Source organism: Lissotriton vulgaris, chromosome 9 (assembly GCF_964263255.1).
Source record: "Lissotriton vulgaris chromosome 9, aLisVul1.2, whole genome shotgun sequence".
NCBI classification, from domain to species: Eukaryota; Metazoa; Chordata; class Amphibia; order Caudata; family Salamandridae; genus Lissotriton; species Lissotriton vulgaris.
Genome location: NC_141697.1, coordinates 641230151 through 641242903, shown reverse-complemented (window position 1 = coordinate 641242903; position 12753 = coordinate 641230151). Strand labels below are relative to the sequence as shown.

The following is a 12753-nucleotide window of genomic DNA, read 5'->3' as shown; positions in this document are numbered from 1 at the left end:
CATTCCATTGAAGTGGTATATGAAACTAAATAAAAAAATTTAAGAAAAGATAAAGTGTAAGGCATTTTCTGATGACAATTATTTGCATAAGGTCACATAGATTGGTTGAAAGTGTAAATTTATAACTTAACGCCCAAAGTGATTGGACTTCTGTGATAGCTGTGCTGGGTTTTTAATCTCCGCAGAACTCTCTGCCAAACTGTCATTTTGGATTTGTGCTGAGTTGCATCATATAAGATGTGATAACTAAAAAATCTGTGTGCAGTATTGTAGAAATTGGATGGGGAATGTTAGCATACCGTTTGTGTTGCTGTTTCACTAACTATTTCGTACTAAGTTTAAAATGCGACGAGTGACGACTGGCTGTGTTAACAGTGTGCAAAGCAGATTATATTGCAGTACCACGCATCAATTAACAATACATGGAAAATTAAGATGATTGTTTGATTAAGAATATCGAACATCAAGACTCTAGAAGAAGCTGATTTTAAAGATGTAAGGCACCTGGTGTGGTGTACCAGCTAACTTGAGATTCTGTTGCTTTTTTAATCTAACTAACAGTTATGTAATTTAAAAACATCTTGGGCTAATGCCCATATTAAAGCACCCAGAGGGCGACGTTCATGTCAACGAATCCTGCAATTTTAAATATTGATATTAAAAAAATGTATATATGAATGATGAAGTGTAGTTAAAGTATTATAATACAGATAGATATTTTTATTATATGCAGTTTGATTATTTTTTGCTTGTTTTGTTAATGTAAATTATTTGTGGGGCTATCAAGCAGTAATAAAAATAATTTTGGTGAGGGTGTCAGGACGAGCCTGATGGCTATTGCAATATCTGGTTTTCTATTGGATCTTTCATAGATTCACATGCTTGAATTTTTCCAATCATCGAGCTGGGAGCCCCACAGTACCGTTAGAATAGCAGTATAATGTTAAACACAGCCGAGAGCTTTTAAAACTGTCACTACAGTAGCTTACTCATCATAAAAAATTTAAAAAATGATTTTAGCCAATCACGTTAAAGCAGACTGAAGGCAAAACCCTGTAGATAACATCATCCCATGGTGTTCTACTACGCATCTTGTGTGAAGGGAGCCCCCCCACCGCCCGAGCTCTGCTCGCAGTACTTAAGATAAGTCTTTTTCTTATCCTGATATTGATATTTACATCCTATTTGAAGATTATTAGCAGACTGTCCTCTACTTATTTTGGTCAGGATAACTCTCCAACATGTCCGTATCTACACAAATCGAACCTTATTAGATCTTGTGGCTCATGTGGGATAGAAACACTTCTCCAATGACCCACACAAGAGCTACATATACTGTTGGTATCCATACCACAAATTTAGGGATTGCGAAACTTTCAGTAAACTTTTTACAAAACCCTAACTGATAGGAGAGGAAGACTTCTCCAGTGGCTACATAAATCCAGATCAGAGGATGCTACTTCCTCCAATAAAGAATCTGATTCCTCTTCAGAATTGTCTAAAAGAGCCAATAAAAAGTCTATAGCTCGAAAAAAAGATACTTGGAAAACACAACATAAAATCTAATGGAAAAGAGTTTTTGTCAGGCAATGCAGTTCATCTCCTTGTAGCAAGTCCTTTGGTCAAAAATAACACGAAACAGCTGGCGTCATGCTAAAAAGAAAATAGTGAAATTCCAAATCGGACTCATTCTCCACATCCTCTGGCACAGAAGCTTTCATTCTCAGTCAGCCTTACTCTCAGCTGCAGTGAAGTTGAAATAGTACATTACATCAGGTGACAACAAAGTCACGCACTCGGGCATCCATGACCCAGTTTGCGACCACACAGTTGAGCAAGAGAACATCCACAACTAAGTCTTCATCTGCCAAACGCTTGTCGAGGACATAAAAAAAAAGCAACTACACGCACAGATAACATCTGCAACATCACCACCCATGAGAAGGTCTTCATCGATGACCTCCTTGCTGAGATTACTGAATTCATATCTGTGCATAGATCGCCGCCTAGTCTTGGGTCCGGATGATTGCACATTGTTGTCCTGGAAGAGTCTTCGAAGTATCACGAGATAGGTGGCTCCTCCCCTGGACTACAGTGCGCATGGGCATCGACTCCATCCCCAGATTGTTTTTTTCCGCCATTGGGTTCGGATGTGTTTCGGTTCCCTCTGTCGGAATCGATAGTTGTTAATTTACTTTGCTCAAGACCAGAAAGTCTTTAGGACTTGCGTCGGTATTGTCTATCGTTCGGGTTCGTTATTTCCTCGGCTCCGAACCTACACTGCCCTTCTGCGTGCTTTCGGCGCGGACGGGCCTACTCGACGCTCCAACCTCTTCCATCATGGAACGAAGTCCATTTAAACGGTGCCCGGTGTGTGCCTCGAAGTATCCGCATATCGATGTACACCCGGTGTGCAATAAGTGTTTGTCGCCGGACCACGACGAGGCCAAGTGTATGGCCTGCTCCAAGTTCCGGTCCAAGAAAACACTCAAGCTCTGCCGAGCTGCGCGACTGGAGGCCCAACGATCGGCACCACCTCCTACAGACATCTTCGACGCGGAGGATGTCGGGGACGACACTATCCAGGAGATCACAGAATGTAACCCGGCGTCGGAGGTCGAGGACGACTACGACGCGGAAGACAAGGATTTCGATGAAGTCGTCGAGGAGGTAGGGGACGACGACGGGGCCCTTGCCACCGTAGAGGATAGCTCGGATGAAGAGCTTCCTCAGACTGACTCCGGGGCCAGCCAACATTATAAGGCCCAGGTCGAGGGATCGCCTTCGGGCCTTACCCAAAGCCTTGATACCCGTCCCACGGCTCCACCTTCCGGCCCGGCCACGGACATTGATATGGCGCCACTCACGGTACAGCCAAAACCGAAAGTGAAACCAACGGTCTCGACGCCAGACGTATCGAAACCGAAAGCGCAAATCAAGCTGGTCGAGTGGAAGACTTCGGAGGCCTCAGCGCCGAAGAAATCCAAGATGGCCGTCAAGCTCAAGAGCCACGCCAAAATGGCCGACCCTAAGGCTTCTGTATCGAAGCCGAAGGTTAAAGGGACCGACGCAGCTGCATCGGCGCCTAAAACGGTCGACGCACATAAGAGTCGACTCGATCCCAAGAAGGTCGACGACCATAAGAAGTCCACTCTCGACCCAAAGAAGCGGCAGGACGACCCCAAGTCCCTCCCTACCTCGCTTCCACTCGACAAGGCCAAGGGGGCAACGGCGTCGACTCCGAAGAGCGCGTCATCGGTCGCCACCTCGAAGCCAGCTTCAAAAGACTCTCTCGAGACGATGCGTCCCTCCGCCTCGTTCACTGAGAAGGTTACGGAGTCCCTTCAACGTATTATGGAGGGGGCCGCAGCAGTCGAGCCAAAGGACCCTGTGCCGCCCAAGCCTTTAGAAAAACCGGCGAAGGCGCGACGCCTATTCTGTTCACTTTGCCACCAAAAACGGCGCCAAGAGCTTTCACAGCAAAACCAGGGGCTGGAGTGCCCATGAAAGTGTCTTCGACGCCGAAGCCATCGTTAGTGGTCCCAAGCCCACGGCAACGACCGCTGGCAGAAGAGGAGCGTCAAGAAGTTATCATCTACGCCAACACGGGCAAGCTCTCTCTCCTTAAGAGAAAGATCACCCCTGAACCACAATTGGAGCATTACCAAATTCCACTCAAGAAAAAGATGGACTCTGCTGGTGCCTCTGCCTCTATGGAGCCCGTATCACCACAGACACAGGAACTTTCACCCTCTCATTCCCATGTAGAGGAGGGTGACGGCGACGACGAGGATGAGTATAGCTATCCCGTCTACTCAGACCCGGAGGATTTGACTGAACCATGGTCTGCTGGTGGCGATCCTGGGGACCCGCATTCAGGACAAGAGCCTCAGCTTTTTTCAGCCAAGACTTCCCCAACAGAGGACTCTGTAGCTTTCAATGCCCTCATTGAAAGGGCGGCAGCCAATCACGACGTCGATCTCCATGCTGACCCAGTGGACGTCGACTTCCTCTTTGACACCTTTTCAGTCTCTGAAAAAACTGTAAAGACTTTGCCAATGCTAAAAGGGGTGTTGAAACATGCGGCTGTCAAGGAGCCCACCCGGGCAGGAGTCATCAACCCACGTATCGACAAGAAGTACAAGGCAGCGCCCACTGATCCTACTTCTATCAAGGGACAGTTGCCTCTGGATTCCTTGGTTGTCTCCAATGCACGCAAACGAGCCAACTCACAAACTACGGGTGATGCTCCTCCCCCAGACAAGGAATCAAAAGTTTTTGAGGCTTCTGGGAAAAGGGTGGCTGCGCAGGCAGCCAACATATGGCGCATATCCAACACACAGGCGCTACTAGCGCGTTATGACAGGGCAAACTATGATACTCTAGAGACCCTTTTACAGCACTTACCCGATCAATATAAGGAAGCAGCAGAAATGTTGATACAGGAGGGGAAGCTTATCACCAATGCTTCAATTAAGTGCGCTCTGGACGTGGCCGACACCGCCTCGCGGGCAATTAACACTAGCGTTCTACTTCGTAGACATGCATGGCTAAGGATATCCGGGTTCAAGCCAGACATTCAAACTACCATCTTGAACCAGACGGTCAACCCAGACCACCTGTTTGGCCCCGAGGTAGATACCACTCTCGAAAAGATGAAAAAGGACACCGACACTGCGAAGTCTATGGGTGCCTTGCAGTCCCAGCAGTTTCGGGGTGGTTCCTTTCGTCGCTCCAATAATAGAGGCACCTCAAGGGGTCAACTTTCACAGTCGACGCAATTCTACAAGAGCAACACCCAAACTTCTTATACCAACAAAGGTCGGGGTGGATACTGGGGCAAAAACGTCAAAGGCAGAGGACGTGGAAATAACAGCTCCAGGTCCTCCACCGCCAACAAACAGTGACGCCTTGTCACTGCCCCCCGACCACGCAACACCGGTCGGGGGCAGACTCCAGCAGTTCCTGCCCATGTGGAAGTCCATCACCACGGACAGGTGGGTCAGAACTCTTATCCAATACGGTTATTGTCTGGAGCTCACATCCACTCCACCCAACATACCCCCAAAAAACCATCCTATGTCCGGCGAGCACTTGCACTTGTTGCAGCAAGAAGTCAACGTCATGCTGCAAAAAGGGGCAATAGAGCTTGTGCCCCTGCAGGAAAGAGGTGCGGGAGTTTACTCCCTGTACTTTCTGATTCCAAAGAAGGACAGATCCCTCAGGCCCATTCTGGACCTCAGGCCACTCAATTTTTACATCCTCTCGGAGCATTTCCACATGCTCACGCTGCAGCAGGTTCTTCCACTGCTTCAACAAGGGGACTACCTGGCAACTCTGGATCTAAAGGATGCATACTTCCACATTCCACTACATCCTTCACACCGAAAATACCTCAGGTTCACCATACAAAACCAACACTACCAGTTCAAGGTTTTGCCTTTTGGGGTCACCACGGCACCCAGGGTTTTCACAAAGTGCCTAGCAACGGTGGCGGCGCATCTCAGACGTCAGAACATTCACGTCTACCCCTATCTGGATGGCTGGCTTATTCAAGCCAAGTCGGCCCAGCAGTGTGCCAACCACGTGTCCCAAACCATTCATCTTCTGCACGATCTGGGGTTCTCACTGAATTACCCAAAGTCCCATCTCCAGCCCGCTCACATACGGCAGTATCTGGGTGCGACCATAAACACTCTGGCGGCGACAGCACAGCCGAATTCAGTGAGGATCAACAGCATTCAATCGCTGATCCAAAAATTCAGACCTCAACACTCGCTTCCAGCAAGAGTGTTCATGCAGTTGATAGGCATGATGGCCTCCTGCATCTCTATTGTCCCGCACGCGAGACTACATATGCGTCCGCTTCAGGAGTGCTTAGCACGTCAGTGGACTCAGGCTCACAACCAGTTGAAAGACCTAGTGTTGGTGAGCGGTCGGGCATACAACTCTCTGCATTGGTGGAATCCACGAAACCTTTGCAAGGGCCGACCGTTTCAAGAGCCTGTGCCACAGATTATCCTGACGACGGACGCTTCTCTCCAGGGATGGGGAGCTCATGTACTCCAATACACTGTGCAGGGACTATGGACGCAACAGCAAAGGAAGATGCACATCAATGTACTGGAACTGATGGCGATCTTCATGGCCTTAAAGGCATTCAAAGTACATCTGTGCAACAAGGTCGTGTTGATCCGGACGGACAGCATGACGGCCATGTACTACATTCAGAAGCAGGGGGGCACACACTCTCCGCAGCTGTCTCATCTGGCTCAGAGCATGTGGAAGTGGGCCATTCAGAGGAACATTTTCCTCATGGCAGAGCATCTCCCAGGCAAGGACAATCAGATGGCGGACCTGCTCAGCAGGCACAGCCACCAAATGCACGAGTGGGAGATACATCCATCAGTACTCCAACCGTACTTCCAAAGGTGGGGTCATCCAGAGATAGACCTGTTCGCCACAAGGGAGAACGCAAAATGCCAAAGCTTCGCCGCCAGGTTCCCACACCCACAGTCGCAGGGCAATGCGATATGGATGAACTGATCAGGCAGATTTGCGTACGCTTTTCCCCCAGCACCTCTGATTCCGCTGGTGGCACGCAAACTCAGGCAGCACTCAATGACTCTCATCCTGGTTGCTCCAATTTGGGCTCGCCAACCATGGTACACCACGTTTCTGGAACTGTCCGTGGTACCGCATCAAAGGCTGCATCTCACACCCAGCCTTCTGACGCAGAGCCATGGCGACATTCAGCACCCAGACCCGCAACAGCTCAACCTGGCGATCTGGCTCCTGAAGTCCTAGAGTTTGGCTACCTCAACCTTCCTCCCAATTGCATGGACATCATTCGGGAGGCTAGGAAGCCCACTACTAGAGCCTGTTATGCGGCGAAATGGAAGCGGTTTGTCATCTATTGCGCAAACCACAACATTGATCCGCTAGATGCTTCTATTCAGAACATCATCTGTTACCTGTTCCATCTATACAAGTGTAATCTGGCATATACTTCCATTCGCATTCACCTGTCTGCGATGGCCGCATACCTCCAAAATAGACAGCACCTTTCACTTTTCAAAGTGCCTGCCATCAAAGCATTTCTGGAAGGCCTCAAAAGAGTAATTCCGCCACGGACTCCACCAGCTCCTGAATGGAACCTCAATGTGGTTCTTACAAGACTGATGGGTCCTCCCTTTGAGCCACTGCATTCCTGCGAGATTCAATTCTTAACGTGGAAAGTGGCTTTCCTTGTAGCAATTACATCGCTACGGAGGGTTTGTGAACTGCAAGCCCTCACAATCCAAGAGCCTTTCTTCCAAGTTCATTCGAACAGGGTAGTGCTCCGCGCTAACCCTAAATTTCTACCCAAGGTTGTGTCTCAGTTCCAAATCAACCAAACCATTGAGTTGCCGGTTTTCTTTCAAAATCCAGAGTCACTGGCGGAGCGGATGCTCCACACCCTTGACGTTAAACGGGCCCTAATGTATTACATTGATAGGACCAAGGATTTTAGGAAAACTAAGCAGCTTTTTGTTGCCTTTGCACCACATCACAAAGGTAACCCTATTTCCAAGGCTGGTATTGCTAGGTGGATCGTGAAATGTATTCAAATCTGCTCTGCAAAGGCAAAACGCACTCTTAGCATTCCACCAAGAGCCCACTCCACCAGAAAGTTGGGGGCCTCTATGGCTTTCCTTGGAAACATTCCCTTAGAGGACATATGTAGAGCAGCCACATGGTCTACCACACACACATTTACCAAGCATTACTGTGTAGACGTGCACTCCAAACAGCAGGCAGCTGTAGGGCAGGCTGTTCTCAAGACACTTTTCCAAACTGCTGCAGCTGGCACAGGCGGCCGCCGCTAATGGAGGGACTGCTATGTATTCTATGCACAGATATGAATTCAGCAGCCCACATGCCTCGAACTGCAAATGCTACTTACCAGTATGCATCTGTTCTTGGCATGTAGGGCTGCTGACATTCATATCGCCCGCCCTCCTCCCCGGCGCCTGTAGCAGCTGCAGTGTTCACATATAATTTCATGGCATGGTCATCATTCACTGAGTTTCACTCCATCTTGGCCACAATGGCTAAAAACAATCTGGGGATGGAGTCGATGCCCATGCGCACTGTAGTCCAGGGGAGGAGCCACCTATCTCGTGATACTTCGAAGACTCTTCCAGGACAACAATGTGCAATCATCCGGACCCAACACTAGGCGGCGATCTATGCACAGATATGAATGTCAGCAGCCCTACATGCCAAGAACAGATGCATACTGGTAAGTAGCATTTGCATCTTGGCACCTGTGAGGGTATCTATGCGATTTAGTTATGACGTAATCTGCACAGAGAAGATCAATAAGTCATTCAACTCCTATTGCTGCACCGAGAGAGAGAGAGAGAGAGACCGACACTGGATAAAATTGGAGAAGAATGTCTGGATTGATTGCAACCTCTAGCTTGCAGCTAACTTGTTAGCAATAATAGGTCAATATGGTATATTGGAATATCTGCCTAAGCATAAAGAGGTGGATGCAAAGAACATTCTGCGATTAGCGCCAGCTGTAATATTCGATGCATCATTGGATGTTGCAACCGTAGGAGTCAGACAGCTGGCTCGACTGTCTGCATTAAGTAGTCAGTGGTGGCGTTGCTGCATATCTTTTGTACTCAAAGGGCTAAGCGGAATTTTGGATAGGACCATCAATGGGAAATAATTATTAAGAAAATAGACCAAACCCTTCATGGTATAAAATCAGATACAGACACAGCTTGAGTGCTTGGATTCTTGCAACAGCGTTGTTAACAGCCCTTTCGAACACATGGAGGAAGATGACATCAAGCATCATAAAGCATGATGTCAGTTATAAAGTTACCAGCTCTATTATTACTTCCATCATCAGACGTATGGCCACTGGTATCCAAAGCAATACAGGCCTTCCACAGCTTATCCAAAAAAGGATACCAGTCAGTAAAGATCAGAAAAGACTAGCGGAACAGCCCCTACCCTGAATCTTTTATAATGCTTGCTATTGTTGACTTGAATAATCTGGGTGGTTATTATTATTGCTGGGGTCAATCTGGAATGCATGCATGGTTACGAAGTGCATTATTTCTTGTTTATTTATTACTGTACCAATCTTAAATTTGTTGGGGTGTTGAAAAATCTTTGCTCTGCCAGTAACTACCGTAGATATAATGTTAGTAAATGTAATGACAATTTGAATTATTTGGAATTGTATTGTTTCATTGGTTTGGTTTAATGTTTTACAGAATCTATAAAGTAAAACTCATTACTGATCGATATAGGAAAATCATAAAACTGGGTGTTGTCTTTACTGGTTGTCTCGTATACTAACTTGGGGTCACTCTTAAATTGTGATTCAAATATTGTCACTCATTGGTCTGCCAGGTAACTCATTCCAAGCCACCAAGAAGCTTTAAGCTGCCACTAATAATCTCTTGTTAGTTTGGAATTGCATTACACTTCAGTTCCTTAGCTTCAAAAATTGACTAATGTAGGTCACTACCTCTTTGGCCCCTAGATCTCTCTTCACCCGTATTATTAATCCCTTCATTGTTTTTAACAGAATGCACCTGAAACTATTCACAATTTCAACCACCAAATTCCAATAGCTCATCATAAAAATAACCCATAATAAAATTATTTTTCTGAAAACCGAGTCCTTACCAATGGGGTATGATAGGCTGTGGTATGGGTATCTGTATAGCACTTACCCAGTGAGCTACTGAAGCGGTCTGTGAATGGGTTGCATCGTGGTCTCTGGGATGTGTACGAAATTAGAAATTTCATTTTTCTTAAATCTATTTTTAATTCTGTTGCACATTTTCACGTGGTTTGTGAACTCTGGCATGCTATTTCTTTGGTACGGTTTATTACGCCCCTCTTCACACAGTTACCATATGGACTATTAGCTCTGTGTCATGTGAATTGTCGTGCTGTGGTAGTTTGTCATACCGATTGTCACTTACCTATTACATGATCGTGATATCAAAGGCTGTGGGATTGTTGTAGTTGTGTTAAACACCAAATGGGTCCTCTGTGGTATGCTGGTGATGAGCAAATTGGATTATTGCCATTCCTGTAAATAGGCGTCCCTCAATCCACCTTTGCATATCGCAATAAAACCAATAATTTTTACATTTTATCTTATGATTCTCCTCCCAAGCCCACAGAGACGAGACTGGCTCTCGCTGCCAGAAATAGTTATCATGGTGTTTCTGCATCACAACTCCCTGTTACCTTTCCCAACTTCACACAATCAGCATTATTGTATTTCATTTACATTTAGTCTGCTCATTTCTCCTCACAGTTAGATCACCTTGCTCATAACTGAGGTAGTGATCCTTTGAGCTATTAGTTCGACTTCATAGGAACAACCTCCTTAATCAAATGTGTCCCATAACTGCCCTCCCTGAATTTAAATAACTACAACCAATTTTATTTAAGCCAAGAGCCTCGACCTAGGATGAAACCGTAATAAGCTGCCATTTCCTAGGCAGTCCACTTGCAAACTGTCTATATTGAAAGGTCTGTGTGAGACTGTACTTGTTTGCCATCCTGTTGTCTTGCCCGAGAATAGCCATCAGCAAGTTACATGAAATATTGGTCCATTTATCTAACCCAGCATAAATTCAGTAAACTTCAATTGTGATTGGCCAAATGATTTTCTCATGTTTTTTCTTTCTTTTTCTCTCCTTTCTCTTCACATGGCTGCTGCTTCATCATTCATGGGTCTTCAGCCCTCCAGCACCATATATGCACTTTGGCTCCCACCCGTCTGCGGCCATGCCCATTCATGCGTCCATGGCCGCACCCACCCTGACTGTGCCAGCACCTGTTCCACTGGTCCCTGCACAAGACGATGAGGAAGACTATGACTCTTAACCGAGGGTTTCTTCCCTCTCCAATTCCCACCAGGATATGGGGAGAAAAGGAAAAGAAACCAACCCGTCATTTTTATTTCGTTTTAAGTAACTGCATTTGGAGTAAGCGAAAATGCAGCTCTTAGGTTTATAAAAGGAAAAAGTGTTTTACCTTTTATGCATTTGTTATTTTTCATCTAGAGATCGGAGGCAGCATGCAGAAGTGAAATGGAAACTCCATAATTGCAAGACTTGATTTCTTACCATGCCCTTTTAAAACCTACTTCCCCATTTCTTTTTTCAGGAGAAGGTGTCTTGTAGATTCACAACTGGTTGGGTCTTGGTGGTCTCTTGTGTTAATTAGGTGCGATTGGGCTTGGTGAGTAGAGCGAGACAGAACAAACGGGTCGGAGGCTTCTGATTTGCCTACTTTAGCTGATTGTTTTAGGATACTCTGTGTATATTCAGAATGTGTTCTTGTGATGGGGACATTTGTTAGCGTGCTAACAGTGAGAGGGGAAGTAATTGATGGGGCAGAGACTTCCTAAGACATTAAAGAAATATGATGTCCTCAGGAACATTTTTATTTTTATGAAGCAGTACATGTAAAGAAAAGATGAGCAGACCAAGTATTTGGAAACCATAGTAACTTGGTTGTGTTAAGGACTTTTAAATAAGGTAACATTCGTCCCTAAATTACATGAGGCATGATCTTCAATTTAATGCCTGGCACATGGTGACTGGTATTTATGTTGGACCTCATTTGCCATGAACACGAGTGCTTTTTTTCCTGTAGAAGATGGAGGACAATGAAAGGCTCATTTGGTTCGCAGTGTCTGATGTACTGCTTTCTCTCATGTTGGGAAGGAAAGAAGGATTGATGGAAGGAGAAGAAGAATAAATTACTGTAAGATGTTAGCAGGGTAAACTATTGCTTGGTACAAATTCCACTTCATGGTATTCTTTGTCAACCGAAACACATTTTTTGATTCTAGGATTTGTTATTAAAACATCCCATTAATCCTACCAACCAGTACAAATGCCAATTGTGTAAATAAACGTTTTTATGGAATGCTCCCTCTGTTTAATCAGTTGCTGTTTTCATTAGCGACCTCACTCTTAACAATCCCTCAAATGTGTTAGCCACACGAGGAAAAGGCACTCTATGGTCCATATAGCATACGCTTTGTTTTCATCCCTATCATCATTTAAGCATCTCATTGGGTTCTGACAATCTCTGGGTAGTAGTTCATATCCTGTCCTGCACCTCGTGTAGCTTGGACGAATTTGATTTAAAGTTGCGTTTTATGCAGGAGAACACACGCCCTGCTGGTAAACACCCCTTACTGTTCTAAACCCTTCACATTCCCAGTTGTGCAGAAATATCAAATAATACAAGTCATTTTCATTTGATAACTGACACTGTACTGAGACCAATACAAGATCGGACGAAATGTCCCCTATTAAAAGAAAAAGCAATGTTTAAAAATGATGTTTATTTCTCTACTAGAAATATTGACTTGGTACTCTGTTTAAAAAAATCCCCGGTAGCTCAGTCTTCAACGATGGATAGTGATTATAGTATAAATATGTCTAGACCGTTTATTGTAAGAGTGAATTGAAAAAACAAAATTATGTAATTAGGCTGAGTCCTTCTATGTCACTTTATTTTCAGAAACATCACTCAACGTAGCACAAACCCAAAACGACAAGCCGGCTTGCAACTGCTTCTCCAAATGCAGTATCCTCTTGTCTAAGAATGTCAACTTAAACTCAGAAGAGCAAAGTGACAAGGAGAGTTGCTAAGTGGTCTAGGGAAAAGCTGTTTGTTTTCCCTCTATTTATTTCAGCATTTTGTCTT

General features: G+C 45.5%; 1 protein-coding gene across 1 annotated transcript in view; it reads left to right on the top strand.

Annotated features, from left to right (window-relative positions):
• Positions 1-11969, top strand: part of DRAP1 (DR1 associated protein 1) — a 206665-nt gene extending 194696 nt beyond the window's left edge. Inside the window, exon 7 of the mRNA XM_086938304.1 lies at positions 10770-11969. Coding sequence (XP_086794430.1) covers positions 10770-10914 — 145 coding nt within the window. The 3' untranslated portion in view covers positions 10915-11969. The remainder of the gene's footprint in view (positions 1-10769) is intronic.
• Positions 11970-12753: the final 784 nt, after the last annotated feature.